At 42.5% G+C, this 26,587-nt stretch overlaps 1 protein-coding gene across 10 annotated transcripts in view; it reads left to right on the plus strand.

Moving 5' to 3' along the window:
• Positions 1–14,928, plus strand: part of ACSL4 (acyl-CoA synthetase long chain family member 4) — an 81,795-nt gene extending 66,867 nt beyond the window's left edge. For all 10 annotated transcript variants that reach the window (XM_047715537.1, XM_047715536.1, XM_047715546.1 and 7 more), the window contains 2 exons: positions 3,373–3,530; positions 12,047–14,928. In XM_047715537.1, coding sequence (XP_047571493.1) covers positions 3,373–3,530; positions 12,047–12,204 — 316 coding nt within the window. In that variant the 3' untranslated portion in view covers positions 12,205–14,928. The remainder of the gene's footprint in view (positions 1–3,372; positions 3,531–12,046) is intronic.
• The last annotated feature ends 11,659 nt before the right edge of the window (positions 14,929–26,587 follow it).

The raw sequence follows: 26,587 nt of genomic DNA on the forward strand, positions 1-26,587 counted from the left end.
ATGTCCTCAGGGTTCATCTATATTGTAGAAGATGTCAGAATTTCCCTTCCTTTTTCAGGCTGAGTAATGTTCCACTGGATGGGGGTACCTGGGTGGCTCAGTTGGTTACGCATCAGCCTTTGGCTCAGGCCATGATCCCAGGGTCCTGGGATCAAGCCCTATGTTGGGCTCCCTGCTCAGGAGGGACTCTGCTTCTCCCTCTCCCTCTGCCCCTCCCCTGGCTCATATTCCCTCTCTTTCTCTTTCCTCTCTCTCAAATACATACATAAAATCTTTAAAAAATGTTCCATTTGGTGTATAGACCGTATTTTGTGTATCTATTCATCCATAAATGGCCGACTTTGGTGGCTTCCACCTCTTGACTATTGTGAATACTACTACAATGAACATGGTTATACAAATATCTCTCCAAGATCCTACTTTTAGTTCTTCCAGATATATATCCAGATGTGGGATTGCCGGGTCATATGGTCATTCCATTTTTTATCTTTTGAGGAACCACCATACTGTTTACCACATCCGCAGCACCATTTTTACATTCCTACCAACACTGCTCAAGGGTTCACATTTCTTCACATCCTCACCAACACTTATTTCTCTTTTTTGATAGGAGTCATCCTAATGGGTGTGAAGGGCTATCTCCCCGCTAATGATTAGTGACATGGAACAGTTTTTCATATGCTCATTGGCCATTTGTGTATCACCTCTGGAGAAATGTCAAGTCCTTTGCTCGTTAAAAATTTGTTCTCTCTTCTTTGCAGTTACACAATATAGTGTTATCCACTGTAGTCACCATGCTTTACATTAGACCCTCAGACCCTGTCTTCTAGCTGAAAGTTTGTACCCTTTTACCAACTTGTTCCTATTTTCCCCAGTCCCTGGCAACCACTTTTCTACTCTGAGTTTCACTTTTTTTTTTTTTAATGATTCCACATGTAAGTGATACCATGCAATATTTGTCTTTCTCTGGTTTATTTCACTTAATATGACACCCTCATGGTTCATCTGTGTTGTCACAAATAGCCGAAGTTTCTTTCTCCTAGCTGAATATTTCCTTGTGTGTGTGTACACACCCAACATGTTCTTTATTCATTCGTCGATTGACGAACACAGGTTGTTTCTATATCTTGGCTTTTGTGACTAATGCTGCAGTGAACATGGGAATTCAGATATCTATTCAATATCTTTTCATATCCTTTGGATTTATATTTCTTTGTCCAAGCAATTGGATTGCTAGATCATACAGTAATTCTATTTTTCGTTTTTGTTTTTTTTTTTAAGGAATATCCACATTGTTTTCTATGGCGGCTGCACCAATTTACTTTCCCACCAGCAGTGTGCCACGTTCCCTTCTCTCCACATCCTTGCCAACACTTGTTATCTCCTATCTTTTTGATGATAGCCATACTGACAGGCGTGAAATGTTATCTTATTGTAGTTTTGATTTGCATTTATTTCCCTGATGATGAGTGATGCTGAGCACCTTTTCATGTGCCTGCTGGCCATTTGCGTGTCGTCTTTGGAAAAATGTCTATTCGCTTTCTCAATCCATTTTTTTATAAAGATTTTTATTTGTTTATTTGACAGACAGAGATCACAAGTAGGCAGAGAGGCAGGCAGAGAGAGAAGGGGAAGCAGGCTCCCCGCTGAGCAGAGAGCCTGATGCAGGGCTCAATCACAGGACCCTGGGATCATGACCCAAGCCGAAGGCAGAGGCTTTAACCTACTGAGCCACCCAGGTGTCCCTCAACCCATTTTTTTTTAAGATTTTTTATTTATTTATTTGACAGAGAGCAAGAGGGAGAGCACAAGCAGGGGGAGGAATAGCAGAGAGAGAGGGAGAAGCAGGCCCCCCACTGAGTAGGGAGCCCGATGTGGGACTCGATCCTATGACCCCGGGATCATGACCTGAGCCGAAGGCAGTCACTTAACCAACTGAGCCACTCAGGTGCCCCCTCAACCCATTTTTTAATTGGATTTTTTCCCTCTTGAGTTGCAGGACTTCTTCATGCATTTTGGTTATTAACCCATTGCCAGATAAATGATTTTCAAATATTTCTCACGTTCTGCAGGTTGCCTTTTTTAAAAGATTGGTTTATTTATTTGCGGGGGAGGGGAAAAGGGAAAGAGAAGATCTCAAGCAGACTCCCTACTGAGCGAGGAGCCCAATGTGTGGCTCAATATGGGGCTCGAGCTCATGACCCTGAGATCATGACCTGTGCCAAAATCAGGAATCAGATGCTCAACTGACTGAGCCACCCAGGCACCCCGTACGTTGCCTTTTTGTTTTGTTAATGGTTTCCTTTGCTGTGCAGAGCTTTTTAGTTTGATATAGTGCCACTTGTTTATTTTTGCTTTCGTTGCCTTTGTTTTTGGTACCAAATCCAACAACACATGTTGTCAAGGCTGATGTCAAGGAGCTTACCCATACTCTTTTAGGAGTTTTATAAGTTTAGGTCTTTGGCCATATTTTAATTAGGTTACTTGGGTTTTCTTTTTTGCTGTTGTGTTACAGGAGTTCTTTATATAGTCTAGATATTAACTTCTTATCAGCTATATGGCTAGCCAGTACTTTCTCCAGCTCCATAGATTGACTTTTCACACTGTTGACTATGTCCTTTGATACGCTGAAATTTTAAATTTTTATTGTACTCCCATTTATCAGTTTTTTTTTTCTTTTATTGCCTCTGCTTTGGGTGTCATATCTGAGAAAGCATGTCAAATCCAGTGTCATGAATCTTTTCCCCTACATATTCTTTTAGACATTTTATAATTTTACCTCTTACATGTTTAGTCCTTGATCCTTTTTGAGTTATTTTTCATATGTAGTATGGGCTGAGGGTCCAACTTCATTTCTTTACGAAGGGATATCCAATTCTCTGAACACCCATTTGTTAAAGAGACTGTCCTTTCCCCATTGAGTGGTGATGGCACCCTTATTGAACATCATTTGACCATATGTGCAGGGATTTATTTCTGGGCTTTCTGTTCTGTTCCATTGGTTAAATGTCTATCTTTATGCCAGTAGTAAGATTTTATTACTTCTTTTTTTTTCAAGATTTTATTTATTTAAGAGAGAGAGAGAGAACAAGCAGGGGGAGTGGCAGGGAGAGGGAGAAGCAAGCACCCTTCTGAGCAGAGAACCCAACGTGGGGCTTGATCCCAGGGTCCTGGGATCATGACCTGAGCTGAAGGCAGACCCTTAACTGACTGAGCCACCCAGGTGCCGTGGGTTTTATTACTTCTTAATGAAACTGTAACACTTAACAGAAATATGTATTTGAAATTATGTGTACTGTTCTAGTCGATAATGTAAAAATAATTGTTCTCCATGTTTTAATTTCCATTTTGTGTTATTTTCTAATTTTTTAGTGATCAGTCCTATGTGATTAGTTTTGTGGTTCCTAATCAGAAAAGGTTGACACTTTTGGCACAACAGAAAGGAGTGGAAGGATCTTGGGTTGATATCTGCAATAACCCTGCCATGGAAGCTGAAATACTGAAAGAAATTAGAGAAGCTGCCAATGCCAGTAAGTAAGAAATTGCTTATACTTAGTAAGTACCTAGAAGTCATTTAATCTACTAAGTACCTAGAAGTCATTTAATGATGTCTTATGCATTAGGCTCTTTGAGACGTCTATCTATTTTGTTTTCATAATACAGGGTTTTTAAAACCTGCATCTTGAAAAAATTTATATATATATATATATATATATATACACATATACATACATACATATATATATGTATGTATACAAATTTCATACATATACATATTATATATATACATTAGTGTGTATATATGTATATATGTGTGAGTGTATATAAATATATATATATATGTAAATGTATTTGTATGTTGGAAAGATCCTTAAATATCATATAGTAGAAAAACTTACCTAGTTCTTTGTTGCATGTTACAACATCCCAGCTAACTGGTCATCTATCCTGTATTTGGAATGGTCTGTCTTTGTTCTGATAGTTCATGATGGGCTGCCCTGGTGTGGATCTCTTATCGTTTATCATTGCATACGGTTACTTGGTGTGCGCCCTTTCAATCTATAGATCTCTGCCCTTTAGTTCCGGGAAACATCCATTCATCTTTTTTTATTTGCTTGCTCGCTCTTTTTATGGCTTTTCTCCCCCAAGTTCTGTGTTTGTGTCTTTATCTGAGACTACTATTATATGGCTGTTGGACCTCTTGTTTTCATCCTCTAGATTTATTATCCTTTTTTTCCTTTTGTTTTCTGTCTTGTCCTTTTTGTTTTATATTCTGGCAGAATCCTTCCACTTTTGTCATCTCTCTGTCTATTGAATTTCCAACTTCCAGTGTCAGAATTTTAATTTTCAAGAGCTCTTTCCTCTTTTCTCCATGTTCTTTTAATAGCATCCTATTGCTCTTTCATGAATGCACTCACTGTGTTGCCTCTTATTCCCCCCAAGGATGTTCAAGGGATTCCTTTTCTGCGTATTCTTCTCCTGTTATTGTTCGTTTCCTACAAGCTCCACTTCCTGCTTGCTTTGCTCATAGCTTCTCCTATACCCGTGGATCCCTGTCTGTCCATTCATACTTGAGAACGAGGCACTAAAATAGTGTTTGGAATGCTCACTGGGCTTCACTGAGAGGTTATTCAAAGTTAGTATCTGAAGTCATACCATTTCTGTAAAGATTTCTTGAGTCTCTTGCCTGGAGGATAGTAGCATGACTGCCTATTTGGGGACCCAAAAAGAAGAAATTGGAAAGGGGCTGAGGGTGGGGTGGGTGGCTCTTACCCTCACAGCATCCTTTTGTTTTCAGCTCTGTTCCCTCCTTCTGTCGTTCCTAGTGTCCTTGGAGTCCAGAGTCTCTCTAGTTCAGCCTTTCCAGAAAGTAAACCTGTTGCCATCCTGCTTGGAGAAGAGCAAGGCGAGGGAGAAGAGCTGTCCTCTGAAAAAGGGCCGAGGGCCAGAACTCTCTTTTCAGTGTATCCCTCACCTCTGTCTTCAGAGGCATGGGCTCAAGAGGTCCATTTGCCTCTCACTGGTGTCCTCTGTTGGCAGTGAGCTTTTATAGCTTTCTTTTCTCTTTTTTTGACAGTGAGCTTTAAGTCCCTCAACTCTCCATCAGTTACCGCTAGTCCGTTTGCTTTGGGTCTTCCAAAATTTTGTTGAACACTCACCCAGTGTCCTCTTTCTCTCATTTCAGCTGTTTCCTTGTGGTTACTACCTTTTTTAATTTAAAAGATTATTTTAAACTGATTAAATTACTTTCCAAGGGAACAGAGAGAAACTGTGAACTCCTCATGTTTGTGTTTTTTTTTAAGATTTTATTTATTTATGTGACAGAGAGAGACACAGCAAGATAGGGAACACAAGCAGGGGAAGTGGAGGAGAGGGAGAAGCAGGTTTCCCAGCGAGCAGGGAGCCCGATGTGGGACTCGATCCCAGGACCCTGGGATCATGACCTGAGCCGAAGACACGCTTAACAACTGAGCCAACAAGGCACCCAACTCTTCATGTTTATGAAGAAGCTATTAACCTAGTTTTACCCTGTTGCTTTCCCTCCTAAAAAATGAAGACATAATTTTCCTGATTAGGTTATGTATATTCATCATAAAATACCAGACAGTACAGAAAATTATAAAGGAGGAAGTAAAAAAATCACTTTCTAGTAGTGGTATCTTTGGTGGTAATGTTACATTGTTTATGGTATATGTACCCAGCCTGTCAGCATCAGTGACATATCTCTAAGTTAGTAGATAAAGAATTGCATTGTCATTTTCAATAGCTAAATAGTATTCCAGCATAGGAATATCCCCTTAAGTCTTTGTTGGATTTTAGGGTGAGTTCCTCTCCCTGGCAACACACTATAAACAAATGTAACATATTGTCATGTATACTCATTTATTTATTTAGTTATTTAGTTAGTCAGTAAGTATGAATCCCCAGAAATGGAATTTCTGAGTCAAAGAAAATGTATATTTTAAAGGCTTGTTTCCAACTCTGTTGCTGTATAAGTTCCTCGTCTCTCAGAAAACCTGTAGACATGTTTATGCTTTTATCTGAGGTATATAAGCACCGCTATTTCCCTAACTAGTCTACTATAATTTATTCTTTTAAATTAACTATTTAGGTTCTACTCACTACTTGATAATATTAACTACCAGGTTGAAATAAAAAAAAATTTTTTTCCCCAAGAAGAACATTCTTTTTTTTAAAGATTTTGTTTATTTATTTGAGAGAGAGAGGGAGAGAGTGAATGAGCATGAGCATGGGGAGGTTCAGACAGAGAAGGAGAAGCAGGCTCCCCACTGACCCGGGAGCCCAACATGGGGCTTGATCCAGGACCCTGAGATCATGACCTGAGTTGAAGGCAGACACTTAACCCACCAAGCCACCCAGGCCCCCCAGTTCCGCCAAGAAGAGCATTCTTATAGTTAACTCTAGACACTATAAAGTTTTAAATGACAGATGGCCTATTAACAGATACAAAATTAAGTTTATGACCCTGAAAACAGGCACTTACTGTTTTTTTCCTGAAGATGGCTTTGTCAGTTATAGTATTATTGATATACCACACTTTTTATACTACTGTCACTGGGCTCCCAGAATTTTCTTTGGTACAGATCCTAATTTTTTTTAAATTCACTATTTCAAAAAGTATTTCAGCCAATAAGCTGTTATTCTTAGTCACTCTCTGAATGTACTGATGGGGAAAGTGCAACTTAAATAATTTGTCATTGTACATTTCACTGTGTAAAAGCAATAATGGGGAAAGTCAACCTGGATCACAATCAGATGAAAAATGGAATAAAATTCTAGGTCCTCATAATTTTCCTAGACTGAGGCGGGAAATCAAACAGTTGATGATTTTGATAATACACAATAATCATGAGCTTCAATGTATAAATCCTAGTTTTCCTGTGCCACAAAATACTTATCTTGCCAAACTTTTGCTTCCAATGACAATTTCAGAGACTGAATGCAAAAAGTATAAAATAGTCTTGGTTGTATTCAGCTAAATCTGCCTGAAATCATACATCTTTTATAGACGGCCTCTTCATGTTTTAAATAGAAGCATGAGGTACCTAACCCGACCCAGCATGGGTGCAGCCACACAGCAAAGCCAGTCACTGAGACAGCGAGTGTGCAGGAAGGAGAGGGCTTAATTGAGAGGCAGCCGAACCAACAGGAGGGCAAGTCTCACATCCACCTCCCCGAGGGGGGAGAGCACAGGGTTTTTTCTTAGGTTTTTGGTTTTTCTTTTTGTTTTTTCAAATAATCATAGTGATTGGGAATACATACATACGGAGGAAGGGGGGCGGATTTACGACTCTTAATGAGGAAAGACGGAGCTTGTGCATTGAACAGACAGGTAATATACATCTCATTTCACTTTAGGGTAGAGACTTAACATTAACGTGAGACAAAATTTGGCCCCTGCCCTCAGGAGGTCATCTTAGGACAAGGTGAGGGGCTAGGTGCAAACTCTGTGAACCAGTATAAATTGGATGGGGTCTCGGGCTCCTTATCTCCGGGAAGGAATGTATACAGAGCCTTGCTGGTTCATAGGCTGAAACCATACCCATGACCTTCAGTTTATGCCTCTGCCAAGGGGGCTAGTGGATTTGTTGTTGGGGTCTGGAAAGAAAGAGTAGCTAATTCGGGAGAAACAGGTCTCTGAAAAATAAGCTCGAAATTTCCTGTTCGTTTCAACCTCATTTTTTTTTTAAGATTTATTTGAGAGAGACAGCACATGTGAGAAAGGGGTGAGAGAGAGGCAGAGGGAGAGAGAGTCCTAAGCAGACTCCCCACTTAGCATGGAGCCTGACCCGAGGCTCAATCCCAACACCCCAAGATCATGACCTGAGCTGAAACCAAGAGTCAGATGTTTAGCTGACTTTGCCACCCAGGCTTCCCTTGTTATGTTCCTTTTAAGCAGTTGTTGTGTGTTGAGAAGTGTATCTGTAAAGAGAAGGGGGTTGCACCTGAAGGTAGGGCCCCCTCTGGTTATGACCCCTGGAGAAGACACAGGACTCCTAACCTTGAAACGCAAAGTGAGAGAGAGCCCCAGACTTGTTCAGAAGGAGTCATGCTCTGCAGGAGACACAGCCTTTAAAAAAATAATAGTATACATTTTTTTTTAAGATTTATTTGAGAGAGACAGCACATGTGAGAAAGGGGTTCCTTGGGATTGTGACTAGAGAAAGGGGGGACCAAATTTTTAAATCAACAGATTTATCTTCCAACTGCCAAGACACGGCTCCCCCAGATCTGGTTAGAAGTAGTGGGGAGATCCCCCTTTAGACCAAGATTTTTCTTAGAAAAACATCACACAGATTGTGTGCATTGTTCCCTTGTAGCCGGAGTTGTGTTGTGGACCTTAGGGAAGAGGTGTGCTTCTCATCTCATGCAGTAGTCTTAGAGAAGTTCAGTTCAGTTAAACAGCTGTCTCATTTCGGGAGGCGGTGGGGCAGGTGGGCTTTCACACTTAGGCCTATATTATGCAAGCGGTCAAGGAACTAATAAGTGACATTTCTCTGGAAACAAAAGGAAAATAGACGTTCGTGGTTGGGGGAAAGTATAAACCCCCTGTCCTGAGTCCTGAGAGCTGCCAGGGAGATGGTTTCTAGCTATCAGGTGTGAAGCATCTTTAGTTGGAGGGAGGCAGGCGGTGGCCCCTGGACAGATTTCCCTGGCTTGCCATTCTAATGTCTCTGGTGATCTTTCCGAGTGGCCCATGCACAGCAGCAGGTAAAAAGGTTGTCTAAAGTTGAGCCGCTGTGGCCATTTCGCTGACATTCATTTCAAGTAGCCTAGCATCTGTTCCTAGGGCTTTAGAAAAAGGGCTGTTTTCATTTTAAATCACTTCAAGTCGAGGGACTGAGAGAAAGTTGGACGCCTTGGTTGGAAGGGTCATAGGCAGATACTCAGGGAGAAGAAATCAGTACCCGGCCAGGTTTTATAGGGAAACAACAAACACTCAAAAAACAGTTAATCAGAAGTAGCATCCGACATCCACAAAGCCTTTTTTATTTTTATTTTTTCAATTTTATTTTAATGCCAGTATAGTTAACATACAGTGTTATGTTAGTTTCTAGGGTACAATATAGTGATTCCACAGTTCCAGACGCCTCCCCATAACTGAGCTGTAATGTTTCAGCAGGTAGACATGGTTAATTTGAGCAACTTTCATGTTCCTTTACTACCTGTTCAGGAGAGGACAAGGTTTGTTTATTTGTTTGTTGGTTTTTAACATTTACAGGGGTTGAGATTATATACATATTGATGAAAAGGGTGGGGGAACATGCCTCTTTTTTTTAAGATTTATTTATTGAGAGAAAGAGTGTGGGGGAAAGAGGAGAAGGAGAGTGAGTGTTAAGGAGACTCCATGCTGAGCGGGGAGCCTGAGGCGGGGGCTGGACCTCACAACCCCGAGATCATGACCTGAACAGAAACCAAGAGTCGGATGCTTAACTGACTGAGCCACCCCCCGCATGGGAAACTTAATGATTCTTAAGAAAGATGGAGCGTGGACTTTGAGCAAACATTTGTAACCTGTATGCTGTGTTGTTGGGGATACAGACTTAATATTAAAATGAGGCAAAATTTGGCCCCTGCCTTCAGGAGGTCGTCTTAGGACAAGGTGAAGGGCTTGGTGCAAGCTCCATGAACCAGTATAAACTAAATGGGGTCTCGGATTCCTTATCTCTGGGAAGGAATGCTTGCAGAGCCTTGCTTGTTCACAGGCTAAAACCATACCCTTGACCTTCAGTTTATGCCTCCACCAGGGGGGCTAGTGGATTCGTTGTTGGGGTCTGGAAAGAAAGAGTAGCAGATTCGGGAGAAACAGGTCTCTGAAAAACAAGCTTGAAATTTCCTATTCATTTCAGCCTCATTGACCTTATGGGCATGGTTTCAGGTATAAGTAGTATCTATCTTAAGAATACAAAGTAATAGGGGCGTCTGGGTAGCTCAGTCAGGTAAGTGTTGGACTCTTAATTTGGCTCAGGTCATGATCTCAGGGTCATGGCATGGAGCTCCAGGTTGGGCATTATGCTAGGCATGGAGCCTGCTTGAGAGTCTCTCTCTCTCTCTTGCTCTCTCTCTCTCTCTGCCACTAACCCTCTCCCTACCTGCTCATAGGTGTGCTCGCTAGCTCGCTCTTAAATAAAGTCTAATTTAAAAGAGAAGGATACAAATTAGTAGTTTTGTGGTTATTTGAGAAAGACCAGTGGCTTGAAATGTCGACATTTGCTGCCACCTACAGGCTCTGTTTCATAATGTAGGTAATTCCCATAAAATAAAATGGCATGCGTAAAATACTGTTTGTTTTTTCTTCCCCCTGCTCTTTCTCACTTGCTGGCAGTATATCCTGTTTATAAGAAACGAGGTGATTGCCCATTGTTCTCTAAAGCTTGTGGTACTAGATAATATTTAGGAGTTCCCAAAATGAAACCTCTCATGTAGCCTTTTCCCCACTTTGAACAGGAATTTAGTTAATAAAAATGAAATATAGTGACTTTTATGAATAGGGCCTATGTAAATAAGGAAAGGAATATGAAATAAAAGGTTCTGGAGCCAAATCTATACTTGAGAATGGAAGTGTTTCTTTGAGAACCACATGTGAGCTTGGGGAGCAGATGGGTTTACTTTGGACCTCCCCCTCCCCGTAACTGAGCTGTGATGTGTCGACAGAATAGATGTGGTAAATTTGAGCAAGTTTCCTGTTCTTTTACTGCCTCTTCAGGGACTACTTTTAGGAATTTGGTTCTATGTAATTTGAAGGATTATTTTTCCACACTCAGCTATTTTTCTCTCATTTTTAATGAGAAATTCAGTAATCGAAGCAAGCTTTCCTAAACCTCCAGGCCAGTATTAGGTCAAAAATTCCATGAATTTGAGGTTTTGGCACCTGTCATGGAAACCTAGTTGTTTCTAAAGTCACCCAGGCTGGTTAGCGGTAGACTGTACCCATGCAGGTCCATGTCCCTTCACCTCATGGCATGTGAAATAAAGCTCCTCTGTAGCTTGACATTGCGGTTAAGGGGCCGTCAGGATTTTCAGGATGAGCCCGTATTAATAGTAAGTAGCTTGAGGGGATATAATTGAATTTAAAATTATGGAGTACTTGGTTGATTGATTGCGTGGCCTCATTACCTCTCCGCACGCGCTGAGTTGTTTAACTCTGATACGGTACGTGCTGTCTCACATCCTTATGCTGCTGAAGTGTGAAATTCACCATCCCCCTTTTGATTCTTCCTTGAGTGTCGAATACAGCTCCTGAAGAACAGTTGTCTAGAGGCATAGTTTTCCGCAGAATGAATGAATACATACGTCCACATTTATTGAGGCCTCTTGATGGAGCCCATGGATGGCAGGGAACAAAAGACCCCTGCTTGCATGGAGCTTGCCTTCTAGTAGGTCAGACGGGGTCGTATAATCTGTGGGCTGGTGAGAAGCATTCTGAAGAAAGTGTAATGTATGGGGCGCCTGGGTGGCCCAGTCAGTTGGGTGTCTACCTTCAGCTCAGGTCATGATCCCAGGGTCCTAGGATGGAGCACTGCTTCTGGCTCCCTGCTCAGAGGGAAGCCTGCTTTTCCTCTCCAGTCTGCTCCCCCTGCTTGTGTTCTCTCTCTTGCTGTGTCTCTCTCTGTCAAATAAATAAATAAAATCTTTTAAAAAAAGTGTAATGTCAGAGGATAGAGAGGCTAAGCAGACACAGGGACTCCTGTTCTGAAGGGTCCAGGAGGCCTTCTCTGAGGAGTAGCATTTGAGCAGACACCAAGATGGAGTAAGAAAGTGAGCTAGGCAGCTACCAACAGGGAAGACAAGCCCAGGCAGAGGAAATGACAAATAGGAAGACTCAAAAGAGGAGGGTGTCTACATATACAATAGAATTAAAAAAAATGTGTGGGCTAAACTACATGCAACTGAAACGATTTATGTACACTTCAAGAACTCTACAATGAAACTGAGATTGTAAGATACTGGCACCCTAAATTAACCAACCCTTCCCCTCTCCCCTGTCCCTCCCTCTCTCCTACCTCCCCCCTTCTCATTTCAGTGAAATTGGAGCGATTTGAAATTCCAATCAAGGTTCGCCTAAGTCCAGAGCCATGGACACCTGAAACTGGTTTGGTCACAGATGCTTTCAAACTGAAGAGGAAGGAGCTGAAGAACCATTACCTCAAAGACATTGAGCGAATGTACGGGGGCAAGTAGAATGCTGCCTCTCATTTACAGCTGTGCAGGAGGTGGCTTGGCGGGTTTTCGGTTTTAGAGTTTTAAGCCTTGTTGAGCTGTTAGAATGTAAGGGGTGTATCATTCTAAAGACATGGTAATTTAAAAAAAAAACCCAAAGTGATTAAGATAGTCGTTGAGTCTACTTTAACTTAGTTTTGCCTAGTTCTCATGTGGCTGAAATTGAGAAGTTGTTTCCCTTTAGCTGTGTTATTAATTTTAGAGCAAAAATTCTGTTTTAAAAATCAGCCCAAGATATGCTTGTTTTCTTAAAGGAAAATAATGTGGAACAAAATAAATTGGAGTAGAATGTAGTTTGCAGCAATTCGTATCTTCCAATGTCTATTGTCTTCCTAGTTCAGAAGAAGCTTAAACTACTAAGCATGACAAAAAAATATGTATTAACACTACTCAAAGCAGGAGTTCTGCAGGGCTTTGAAATTCTCTTCCAACCATTTCTCTTGAAGGCAAAATTCAATCACAATATAATAGAATCAAATAGTAGTACCTTGGAAACCATTTTAGGATTCATAATTGTTGGCATAAGTTAGACATAGAATCATTGTAATATTGTGAATAATTACAGTGCCCGAAGTCTGAGTACAACAACGTTAAACACACCAAAAATATTTAGTAATATATTTTTAAAGGGATATTGAACTGGTTTTCTGAAACTTGGAGGTCTTAAAATCAGTAACTAATTATTCGAATGATTAAGGGTAAATTATGTTAAAGACTGCCAAAAATTGTCTGTCTTTTCAAAAGAAAAAACTGAGACCAAGAGTAAGATGATAAAAAATGAATCCAATTTTAACAGGAAGCACTTTCTTTGTTCGAAAAGGTGAAAGCATCGTAAATACTTAGAATTCTGATCCTTGCATAGCACCTAACCTAGGAAAGGATTTCCATTTGGAATTTACCTATGATAACAGGGATTGATTTGCAAATGTCCTCGTATTAAATTACACTTGGAACTGAAGGTCTCTTTGCTGTTACTGATTTGATTCTTGATCCGTAGTTTATTTCAGAAAGCCTTTCATTTAGCTTTAATGTGAGCAAAGCGGGTTATGATGACTGACTTCCCCAGTATCTTGTTTGGATCTCTGAGTGATGACTTAACATGGATGGGTTTGGGGAAGTGACAGGGAAAGAACACACTGTTACCACTATTTTCCTGATTGTGTGAAAAGTTTAGAGACTGGAAATGCTCGGTTTGGGCAAAGGGAAGATACTTGTGCAGCATTTTGGCTTCTTTTTGACTCTTTCATTAAAATCTGGGATTCTAGATCTGACAGGTTTTCACACTTGAACCATAGTTACTGTAAAAAGCAAAAATTCTTAATACTGTTATTTGCACTTTTTTCTTAATCATTTTATACACACACACACACATATGCATATATATATATATATATATATATATATATATATATGTTGCTTACATTGCTTTGTACAGATGTGGGCCACCACTGCAATTAAATACATTCTTTTTTGCTCTAAGATATTTATAATGAAAATATTTAAATATTATGTATATGGTGGTGAAAAGGAAAAAATAATCTGATGTTATTATAAGCAAGAATGAAGGTTTTTGTAAAGATTTTTGTTCAGTGTTCTGCAGTGTCCAATTCAAGGCAAGTTCTCTCTGAAGTTATGTGTATGTGAGTATTTTCATTTTTCCCAACTTGCCTTGGAAGCGTGAAAAACCAGTCATCAAGTAGACTACTATTCAGCTTCTACTGTTCTGGCCCACTGTTGATCCTTCAAGGACAAGTCCCTTAGATTTTTTTTTCAATATGTGAATTGTTTTCCCGTCTGGAATGGTGATTTCAAATATGTGAATGCATGCATACTCCCGTGTTTGCACCCCTGCCCAGTCCCATCTCCTGAAAGCTAGAACACTGCCAACTAATCTGTTGTATAAGGTCCTTTAGAAACATGGAATCAACACTTAAAGTTGGGTGCTGCTAATTCTTTGAGAAAATCCAAATATTGTTAAGGGACCAAGGGAGATGCCACTACCCACCTGATTTTTCATCAGAAAAAAAAAAAATACATGGTTATGTAAACCGATCTTACCATATTCATAGTGACTTTTCAAGTATTTGAGCCTAAAGATTTTAATCCTACATTTTTATACCTGTTTAAATTGTTCACTGTTATGACGTGTCAGCCATCAAATGGAGTTGTACTTTAAAAATTTACTACAATTCTGTACATTTCTAAGTTGAACACTTGTGACTTTTGCTTTAATGACATGAAAATATCTTGCCTCCCTGATACTTGTATTGCTTCTTTTCTTTTTCTTAGAGCAGAGGTATAATTGTATAGCTTTCAGAACTGAGATACAGGTAAATGATTCAAAGAGTCAGAAGTTAAGGAGAGGAATGTTTCTTTCGGGCATAAAGGCTGATTAATAATAATCCATGCCTGTGTTTTCCTGATAGCATATGATGGATATGTCTGAGGGGACAGAATGAGAACAGGTTAATGATTGTGTCGTATTTGGAACTCCAGAGGAATATTTTAATTTTCGAATGTAGTTACAAATTAGAATGTATTCATTTTTTGTACTTTCTGTTAAAATGCATGATCGTGGGGTTGTTACTTCGATTTTTGTGTTTATTCCTAATGAAAAGCTTGGTTTGTTCTTGTTTTTTAAGTTTGCACTCGAATCTTAAGAAATAAATCCACACATGTTATCAAGCTGATTTGTACCTCATTGATGCGCCAAGATAAAACCCAGAGGTTTGGAGACTGCTAGTCAGCCATTATTTCTTTATTCATTTAAATTGGGTGATTTTTAAAGTATATTTAGTTTTTTTTTTTTTAAGTAAGCTCTGTACCCAACATGGGGCTCAAACTCACAACGCCATGATCAAGAGTCACACGCTCCTCCAGTGGAGCCAGCCTGTCACCCCTAAATAGCCAGACTTTTATTTATGTTTATTTTTTGAAGACTTTATTTATTTGAGAATGAGCATGTGAGAGTGTGAGCAGGGGGAGGGGGAGTGGGAGAGGGAGAAGCAGGCTCCCCACTGAGCAGGGAGCCCGATGCGGGGCTCTGTCCCAGGACCCTGGGATCATAACCTGAGTCCGAAGGCAGACACTTAACCAACTGAGCCACCCAAGTGCCCCTTAGCCAGACTTTTAAGCACATATTTTAAAAGCACTCATCTGTAGGTTTATGGATTTGCATTAAGCAGTTCATCCGGCCTGTATATGTCCCACCCATTAGTTTGGAGCATCTGAACATAAAGCTGTTACACTGATAGAATTAATAGAGTAGAACTGCTTTGGAACACCTGATACTGTGGAATAAAACACTGTCCTCAGTCTCTTTTCTGGCTCTGCTCCTCACACGCTCTATGACTGTGAGCAAGTTCATGAATGTGTGCCCGCTGCATTTTTCCATCTGAATGAATGGGGTTGGTTGTTTGGAACACCTGATACTGTGGAATAAAACACTGTCCTCAGTCTCTTTTCTGGCTCTGCTCCTCACACGCTCTATGACTGTGAGCAAGTTCATGAATGTGTGCCTGCTGCATTTTTCCATCTGAATAAATGGGGTTGGTTGATCAGAGGATCTACCCCACATGGTGGTTGCGAGGATTAAAACACATTAGTCCATGTAAAGTGTTTGGATCAGGGCTTCCTTAGCCAAGCAATTTCCTCAGCGAGGTGGTTTCACGTATTACTTAGCACACTGAGGGCTTTAAGGCTTTCAGGCTTGCTGGTCCCAGAAGACCATGGAGGGTTCTGGATATAGAGGAGAGGAGGCCTGGCTCATTCTATCACTAGCTTTGTAACCCTGGACAAATCTCATGATACCCTCTTAGCCTCAGTTTCTTCTTCCTTTATTTAAAAATAAATAAATCAAAGGACCAAACCTTGAAGAAGACACCCTTTGTAAAAATGGAACGGCGAACGACAGAGGAAATAAGGCATGTCATGTTGCCTATAGGGTTGAGAACTTCTAGCTTTCCACTGTGACTGTGGTTTGTTAACGACACCCTAGGTCCCGAATTTTCCTAGAAGGATATGAGGCTGTAGATGAATACATCACAAGAAGTGTGGATTCTCCTGCTCTCTCTCTCGATCTCTCTCTCTCTCTCTCAAATAAATACAATCTTAAAAAATTTTTTTTTTTTCTGGCAAGGAGGACACGAACGGTTAGTCCATAACAACAGTTCTCAACTAGTCCTGATTTGGGCCCCAGCCTCTGTACCTCTACTTTTTAATTAAACTGTTTATTTATTTTAGGTAGGGGAGGGGCACAAGGAGCAGGAAAGAGGTTTTTTTTTTTTTCATTTTTAAAGATTTTATTTATTTATTTGACAGAGATAGAGACATAGAGAGTACAAGTTGGGAGAGCAGCAGAGGGAAAGGTTGAAGCAGACTCTCCACCTAGCAGGGAGCCTGATGCAGGGCTCAATTCCAGGACCCCAGGATCATGACCTGAGCCCAAGGCAGATGCTTAACCAACTTATCCACCCAGGCACACCACGGGCAAGAGAATCTAAAGCAGACTCCGCACTGAGTGTGGAGCCCAACGTGGGGCTCAATGTAGGCGGGGCTTGATCTCAGGACCCTGAGATCACAACTAGAGCTAAAACCAAGAGTCAGACACCTGAGTGAGCCACCCAGGCGCCCCTGTCCTCTGTCTTTTTCTTAGGAGCATCCTGAGTAGGATGGTTGGCGTAGACAGGTAAGATAGGTAATACAGTGAAGAGGTTGAAGGATGGGTGTATTTGGGTACGTTGAGGGTGAAAAAGATGAATCACTTAGGTTCATCACTTTCTGTCCAGAACGTGCTAAGCCTCAGAAGGATCAGTCTTTGGAACTAGCGTGTTCCGATAAGGGTGCAGGAGAGCCCGAGGCTCAGGTCATGAGAAACATCTCTGTGGGCCTGACGGCTGTGAAGAAGGGGACAAGACAACTCCAGTGACCTTAAAACACCTGCTCACAGATGAGTGTCTGTCAGTGTTGGCACCCGCTTGTCGTTTCCGCTGAGCTTCGTTTGTGAGACATGGCATCTTCACATACCTACAGTTCATCTCTTATTTGCTTCCCACTCTTACCACCCTAGACCGGACCTTCAGTCCTTTCCCCCTAGAACTACACATCGACCTCCTAACCTGTTTCTTGGCAAGTCCACTCCTTCCTTCACTGCTGGTCTACTCTCTCGTATGTAAACCTGCCAAACGGGGGACACCTGGGTGGCTCAGTCGGTTAAGCATCTGCTTTGGGCTCAGGTCATGACCCTGGGGTCCTGGGATGGAGCCCCGTGTCAGGCTCCCTGCTCAGCGGGGAGCCTGCTTCTCCCTTTGCCCCTCCCCCTGCTTGTGCTCTCTCTGGCTCTCTCTCTGACAAAGAAATAAATCTTAAAAAAAAAACATCAAACTTATCTTGCTAAAATACCACCTTGTTGATGCTATTCTTATTCAAATCAAAATGTCAGCTTGGTATTCAAATCCCTGGATCCCTAGTAAGGCGAGCTCATCCATTTAAGTGGTTCTTCACCCTGGCTGCACTTCAAGATGAACAACAATGACAACAAAAACCCAAATAAACAAAAAGCACCTCTTTGTATTTATTTTTATTTTTTTAAATACATTATTATTTATTTGAGAGAGAGGGAGAGAGAGAGTGAGAGCACGAGCAGAGGGAGGAGCAGGGGAAGAAGCAGACTCCCCACCCAGCAGGGAGCCCGATGCGGGGCTGGATTCCAGGACTCCAGGATCATCACCTGAGCCAAAGGCAGACGCTTCACCGACCAAGCCACCCAGGCCCCCACCAGAAGCACCTCTTTTTACGACTAAGCCACAAAATAATTCCTAGAGGAGAGGACGGTCTTCATAGGTTACCAAGGAAGGAGGCTCCTGGTTAACAGTCGGCTCCCATAACCCTCTCTTATTTATGCAAGACTGAGTTTTCTTTTGCTTTGGCAGACGATTTCCTTTGATGCTTGCAAACCTGAGAGGTTTCTAGAGAATGAATGTTTCTCAGGTGGCATTCCTAAAGGTATCAAGAATCAGAAACAGGCTTTTGTGGTGGGGCCACTCAAAAGTGCTAATTATCAACTCTAAATAATTTATATTTTTGCCTTGGGGTTGTAAGAGATCAGTCAAACAAAACAAGTCAAGAGACTCCCATATCTTGTTATCTCTCCAGAGTGACTTTTGCAGCATAAATCTGAAAAGGAGTCTTTCAAAGTCAGATATTTCTTCCTGTGCCTGGCTCTTGGCAAGCCCACAGAGTTATAGGAAGCTCAGAATCAGATATACACACGCACACACGCACGTATCTATTACGGACATGTCCAAACGTATTTTCTTCTTCATGGCCAACAGCCCTACCTTAGGGGTAACTTCCACATTCCTTAGGGCAGGGCATTCCAATGCCCTAATTCAGTTTGGGATGGTGAACCGCACATATCCTCACAGAAGAGTAGTAAGGAGTTGTAACGTAGCTCCCCAAGAGTGGATAAGGGACGGGGCCAGAGAGGGAAGCCCAGGGATGTCTTCCTGCCCAGACAGTGACTGTTGGAAGCATGAACGAAATGAGGGATCTAAGAGATGAGTTAAAACTCCGTCCAGTTTGATACCCAGCCTTCTCCCTGGAGGGGGAGGGAAAGGTGGATTTGGGGGAGTCTGCGTTGTTTCTAATCCGGATCTGCATTTCATTAGCCATAGAGACTCCCTGTGGCAAGAACATTAACCTCCCTGGGTGGGGGGTCTGAGTGAAGGAAAGGACATGGGGTCTTCTGTTTCATTTCAGCAGGAGCCTTTGGTTTGTCTGCGAGAGGGCTCTTGGGCTCTCTTTGCTTGTGAAGTCTTTCCTTGGGCTTATGATATAAACAAGAGCTCTCTCGACCCAATCTCCTCCACCCCGGGGTTGTGGGGTATCTTGGTTGGCTTTTGGTTTCACTCAGAGAAGGAAAAACTCCAAACTGGCCTGGGAGCTGTGGGAATTCAGCATTCTGCCTCCTGGAGGAAGGCTGTAGGACTTTATCCTCTTACAACTTTGTAACTGTGTATCCTCTTACAACTTTGTAACTTTCTCTCTGTAAAGTTTTTTTTAAGGTGATTAAAGTTAAGAAGTACTCCTGAGGGGCCCCTGGTGGCTCAGTCGGCTAAGCTTCGGCTGAGGTCATGATCTCCAAGTCCCAGGTCTTAGTCCCACATTGGACTCCCTGCTCAGCAGGGAGTCTGCTTCTCCCTCTGCCCCTCACCCCGCTTGTGTTTTCTCCCTCTCACTCTCTCTGTGTCTCTCTAAGGGAGACAGAAGAAGGGCTTGTGCTGTCAGCACTTAGTATCAGACGATGGGCATGCAATAGAAGCTGGACTGTGAGCTGAAGTCTCTAAGTATGTAGGAATTTGGCAAAGGCAGAGATCCCTTTAGGATTCAGTTGTCCGGGAGGTCTTCCTTGGAGCCTCCAGCCTGAGCCTAATGCTGAAGAGACACGAGTGACTCTTAGCAGCTTCTAGCTAATATCGAAGAGTGTGTACTCATCTGTAGCAGCATCGCTTTTGTGCCCATCAGCCCGCAAGGATGAAGTGGAGTGAGAGCGATAGCGATCTCGTAGCTTGAGACTCTAGACCAGAGATTGCCCAGAGATTCCAGGTGTGCTGAATTATTGATGCCCTCTGCCCTTGGGAGTGGCCAGGGCTCCCTGGAAGGTTAACTTTCTTATTCATTCATCCCAGGGCATCATAGACGTTATCTGTGTGTGCTTTGTGGTGAAAACTATGGGAAATACACTTCTAGATACATCCCTCATCTTGGAAAACCTTGGTAACACGTGGCCATGATGCCATGCCTGTAGTCCCAGGCAGACTGTCAGGTCTGGGAAGGTAGACAATGTCTGTCTCATTCACTGCTCTCTCTCCAGGGCCTGCCACTGTGCCTGGCATGTGGTGAGTTCTCAGGAAAATATTTCAAGCAAGTCAGATCCACAATGAGATATCACCTCACACCTGTGCAAATGGCTAGTGCCAAACAGACAAGAAATAACAAGTGTTGGTGAGGATGTGGAGAAAAGGGAACACTTGTACACTGCTGTAAATGGGTACAGCCACAGTGGCACACAGTATGGAGTTTCCTCAGAAAGGTAAAAAATAGTGCTATCATACGATCCAGCAATTCCACTTCTGGGTATTTATCTGAAGAATATAAGGCATTAACTCAAAAAGAGATCTGTAGCACTGTGTTGATTGCAGCATCATTTTCAACAGCCAAGATATAGAAACAACCTAAGCGTTCACTGATGGATGAATGAATTAAGAAAATACAGGAAGTACGTGTGCACGTGCACAAACACAGAGGAATATTATTTAGCTATAAAAGAAGGAAATGTTGCCATCTCTGAAAATATGAATGAATCTTGAAGGCATTGTGCTAAGGGAAATGTCCAGAGAGAGAAAGACAAATATTGTATGATCTCACCTATATGTAGAATCTTAAAAAAAAAAAAAAAAGCTCATAGATTCAAAGAACAGATTGGTAGTTGGGTGCCAAAGACAGAGTGGGTTGGGTGGTGGTTGAAATGGGTAAAGGGGGTCAAAGGGTACACACTTCCAGTTATAAAATAAATAAGTCATGGGGATGTCATGTCCAGCATGGTGACTATAGTTAGTGGTACTGTGATGCGTATTGGAAAGTTGCTAAGGGTGTAGATCTCAAAAGTTCTCATCATGAGAAAAAAAATCTGTAACTGCATATGGTGACATATGTTCACTCAACCATTTCACATTATATACAAGTATTGAATCATTATGTTGTATACCTGAAACTAACATGTCAATTATGTCTCAATTTAAAAAAAGAAAAGAAAAGATTTCATGAATGGGTAAATGAACAAGAGAGTTCAGACCTTGGAGGATGAGTAAGATTTGAATAACATGGAAGAGTTAAACATTTGCAGGGAAGAACAGCACAAACAGAGACATATACAGTCGTGGTGTGCACCAGACACAATTTGGGAAAAAAAGCTGAGGGGCTGAGAACTGATCTTGTTTGGAGGCAGTGGGAAATTAACAAGCCCCATCATGCCTATTTAGCATAGTGCTGGATAAATAGAGCCACTGAAGCATTATTGCCCCAAAACAAAGCCAAAAATTAAAACAAACACACGGCAGTTGACACAACTGGTCTTGATTTTTCTCTTAGCATCTAATTTTATGTCAAGCTGTGCCTACTCACTGTGGGAACCAATTTCTCATTTGGTCTGGGTCCCGATTCCAGTGCTTTCTAAATGTTCCCAGATCATCTCCCAGCTCAAAGGCCCTCCCTGAACTCCCTGGCACACACATCCACCCCCAAACCCCGAACCAAAGGCTGTTCTGCCATCCCTCATGATGCAGGGGTGCAGGGAGGCGAACCTTGTTGTTTCGCTTACCCATATGTTATGCACATGGAGAACTCAAAACATCCCAAGTGTCACATCTTCAGGGATGTTTGCGGGGAGCACTTTTACTAGTATTTCCATTTTGCAGAAGAGGCAACGAGCACAGAGAGGTTGAGTGATGTCTCCTGGTAGCACAGCCAGGAGGTGGCCAAACCAGAATTAAAATGCTGAGAGCGGCGGCTGCTCTCAACTACCATACTCTACTCTTTGCCTCCTATAGGGTATCCACCATACCGCCTTGCAATGGTCTAGGTAGCTGTTGACCCCTGGAAAGTGAGCTCTATGCTAGAAGGAGGCTCTCTCTGGATCCCCGGTGCTTAACCTCCTAACGCAGTGCCTGGCACAGAAACCGGCATCAAATGCTCCGGTTGAAAAACATTCTGAAGGAAGCGGCTCGAAAACTCCGGGCTTCCACCAGATGGCGCTGTGGGAGTCCAAGAGAAAAGTGCCCCCCCCCCCCCCCCCCCGGACGCTTCCTTTCCCACAGAAAACACCAAGTACCCACATTGTTTTCTTTCCCCTTCCAGAGAAAACTGAATGGGTGGGAGAAACATTTTTAAGATAAGGTCGAGGCGTGTATTGACACAAATTTGACAATTGACTTTATGACCTTGTGTTTGGGCCCCAAAAGAGGGGTTGATCTGCCACCCATTTTGATTTCATGCACTGCTTTGAAAGACCTCAAGAGGAGTTACAGACTCTTGTCATCATTAAAAAGCTAGAAATAAAATCGGACCTGTGCAAAGCATTGAAGAGGGCTGTGCAGTGGAGTGGAAAGGCCTCTGGGCTGGATTCAGATGGCTCGGTATGAACCGATGGAGGACTTTAGGCAAGTCCCCTCTGCCTGGACCTCTGTGTCTTCTGTTGCAAAATAAGGGGGGTCGGATGAGTCTTCTGACACAGAAGGTTTTTTTTTCCCCTCCTTAACCTCTGTCTGAAGGAAGTTATACAGCAGCATTAGAGCATGACAGTAATGAAGATTACCGACCCTGGCCACCTGCATGCTGTGTGGCATTGGGCAAGTTACATAACCTCTCTGGGCCTCAGTTTCCTCGTCTGTCTAGTGGGAATGGTACTATACCTACCTCACAGGGTTCTTGTAAGGACTGAGTGGGATAGTGCCAATGAAGTTCTTCTCCCAGTGCTTGGTACACATAAGCTTTCAGCGAAAGCTGTCCTCACACATAATTGACTCTCACATTTTAGCAACTTTATCTACACTTTGGATGTACATTTAGCACTCAGCAAAACAGGGGGAAGTCTTTAAGTAATAAACCACAAATGGTCGGGACGGGCCCCTTCAGAAGTATAAGAGTAAATGCATTTTACGGGTACAAGTCAAGGTTAAAAGCAACCACAAACCTTGGGAGTATAAAAAGATACAACCACTTTGGGAAACAGTCTGGCTGTGTCTTCTAAAACCATCTTCCCTGTGACCCAGCATTCCCACCCCTAGGTATTTACCCAAGGAAAAGGAAAACCCATGTTCACGAAAGGATTTGTATGAAAACATTCGTAGCAGCTGTCTTTTTTTTTTTTTTTTAAAGATTTCATTCCTAAGCAATCTCTACACCCAGAACGGGTGCTTAAACTCACAACCCCAAGATCAAGAGTCACATGCTCTGCTGACTGAGCCAGCCAGGTGTCCCAGGTGCCAAGGCTTTGCTTTTCATGGCCAGAAACCGGAAATATCTCAGGGATCCATCAGTAGGAGAATGGATAATGGTAAATGAAACTGCACTGTGATCACAGACAATGTAATGATGTAGCTGATTCTCAAAAACATGAGGCTGAGTAAAAAAAGTCTTATACAAAAGGATTCATACTGTTTGCTTCCATTTTTATGAAGTTATGTAACAGGCAAAACTAACCAATGATGGGGAAAAAAAGAAATTAGAAAAGAGGCTGCCCCTGGGGAGGAAGGGAAGGGAACGTCTGGGAAGGGACAAGAGGAAGCCTTCTTGAGTGGTGAGAAGGTTCTATATCTTAGTGGCAGTTCAGTTATACAGTTACACTTGTCAAAACTCAGCAAATATTCGGTTAATGTCTATGCATGATCTTAGGGGTATTTTACCTCGGCAGGAGAACAATCATAAGCAAATACTGAATTCAAGTTAAGGCTAGGCAGGTGGAAAGGGCTTAGGAGTGAAGTGCGCTGATGTCTGCATCTTCGAAAAGAAAAAAGACAGTGGCTAGACAGACAAGTGGAGAGATGGCCAAGTGATGGGTGGATAAAGCCCATATGGGAAAACATTAGTGGTGGAAACTAGCTAGGAAGTGATAAGGTTTCCACCATAAAATTTTTCCAGCTTTGCTGTGCGTTTGAAATTTTGCACAATGAAGTTTTTCTTTGTGAACAAAAATGTAACCACCAGGTTTGGCATACTGCATGGAGTGAATTTTTTTTTCAAATGTAAAAAGGTTTCATCGGAGGAAGGCAGACCGCAAACCTAGGTAAATATTTCCTGAACACCTATGATCTGACAGGCACTGCGCCACGCTAGGGGAGGGACACAAGGAAGAAAGCAGCACTTGCCCTCAAAAGGACTGCAGGGACCATCTGACAAGCCCACATGTCCCTGTTATCCCACCCAGTGGGGATGCTTAGGAGAGTGAAATTTCATCTGGTGGGAAAATGTCTTAATTGTTCTCACCGCAAGAAAGAAGTGGTATGTCACATGGCAGACGTGTTAGCTCATGCTACAGTGTAATCATACTGCAACATATAAATGTATCAAACCTACAGGTTGGATACCCGAAGCTGACATAATGTTGTAAGTCAACTGCAGGGCGATAATAATAATAATAATAATAATAATAATTACAAAAGGAGAAGTGCCTGGCATTGAAGACGTGTGGGTAGTTATTGCTGCAAATATGATTGGAAGGGATTTTCAAGCCAGAGCAGAGAGTCTGGAAGGCTGCACTAAGGTGATAATTTGGCGATCCAATGGGGCCCATTCAAGAATTTTAAGCCAACGAGTGACATCCTTGGAAAATCGCTGGGAGAAAAGGGGCAGCTGCAACAGATATCATTGCTTTAGAGGGGTTGGCAGGCAAGGGAGCTTTTTATGTACATACAATGAGCAGAGAGAACAGATGGAAGCGTACATGGAGGGGAGGGAGGTGCACAATGACCCAGGCAGTGTCGAGGAGATGAGATTCTCCTCCTTCCCGTCTTCTGGGAAAGAGGAAGCTGTTTAGTCTATGCCCTTCTCTTACTTCTTTGTTCCACTAGATTGTGGTTCTGTGAGGCTAAACTGGTCGTTTACAGCCAGTGTCTGTTCCGAATTCTAGTCTATTCTGCACGGCCAGTGCCCAAGACAGGCTGCTGGTAAATATGTGTGACGTCACCCCTACCCGCCTCGCAGGGTTGCTGTAAGGTTAATGAACATAACACATGGAATCTGCCCAGCACATGTTAAGCATTCAATCCACGAGGATCAGAGAACCGCATCTGATGCTCGGGTTTGTGGCTTCGATAGAGGATGTCCTCAGCACAAGCCCGCCGAGATGTCTCAAAGTCTCTAAAGTAGGCACTTAAAGTCCCTCAGGCCCGTTCCAGCCCATAAATATTGTGACCTTTGTCAAACTCCAGCCAACTCCCTCTCCCCAAACACCACACATTTTCTTATGGAACAACTGAGAAGCCTCAGTTGGACCCAGGAAATTTCTCATTTGTTCTCCTCCCTCTTTTGAGAATGCACCTGCCCTGGAGGAGTGGGAAGGGGTAGGGTGGGTTGCCATAACAGTAAATTCAGACCACCAGGTATCTCCTTCTTCAAACAAGGCTTTGGACTCTAGTGTTTCACGTGTGGGTCCAGGGTTCGCATTCTCTCCGAAACAGAACTCCGGTGAGACTTCACACCCACTATGCATTTCATTCTGGATCCTTTCGCTCCCTGCTTTTTTGCAGCTTCCCAAGTGGCTGTGAGAGTCATGAAGCCACAGACAGTTCACCAGGATAACTCTTTGATCCATGTGTCTATAGGACCCAGCACAGCACCCTGCCCAGCGAAACATGCAATCAATAGTTGTGGAATGAATGAACGAATGAATGATTCCTTCTTGGTCTGGACTTCATGCTTCACGAAGCCTCCTTTCTGCCACTTCCTCAGAGCCCATTGTGGGTCTGCCAGCCTTCTGGACTCCAACAGTGCTTACCATCTGCGCCTGTCCCTTGGCCAGGAGCCAAATTCGACTCTGGTTCAATTCAACCAACTTCCATGGAGCTGCACTATTGGCAGGAAGCACTCACAGTCTCAAGGAATGGCGAGAGCATTTCCTAGCCCATGGCGCCTCAATTGTACTTTTAAAACAAACTTGGCATGGGACAGAACCTTTTCCGAGACTTTTTGAAAGTCTAAATACATGATTATAAATTACTTCCCTTTGTCGACACACTTGATTACCATCCAGGAAGTAAGTGAGTTCTAGACTAGGATGGATAAACAGATGATTATGTGACAGGTATGGAGGCAGGTTTAGGGGCGGGGTGGGGTGGAAGAGTAGGGAGGAATGAGACTGAATCCTTGTCTGATGTAGTTTCATTAAGTGTGGTGGGGAAATGGGGTTGGCATCTCAGCCATTCAGGGCTGGCCTGGGACTGGGATTTGAAGGGATGCCCAGCAGCCCCTTGAGTGAAAAGAAGGCCAGAATCCCCACACATACACCTGTTGTTTTTTTTGCTGAGGGTTGGGCCTTTTAAAATTTTATGACTAGTCTCCATTCCTGATTCCACCCCCTTCTCCACATCTCCGGCCCCACCATGCCAGTCTTCTGTAAATTAATAACATGTTCTCTCTCTAGCAATTATTTCATTTAATGGAATTAGAGTTAGCTTTGTATATATTTATATAATCGTTTTAGCTCTTATCGTAAGATTTCTGGTTATTTGCAGGGTTTTGCTTTTCAAAATAAGCTGTTCTTCAAATTCAAGGGGAGGAGATGGTGTCC

Source organism: Lutra lutra, chromosome X, assembly GCF_902655055.1.
Source record: "Lutra lutra chromosome X, mLutLut1.2, whole genome shotgun sequence".
NCBI lineage: Eukaryota > Metazoa > Chordata > Mammalia > Carnivora > Mustelidae > Lutra > Lutra lutra.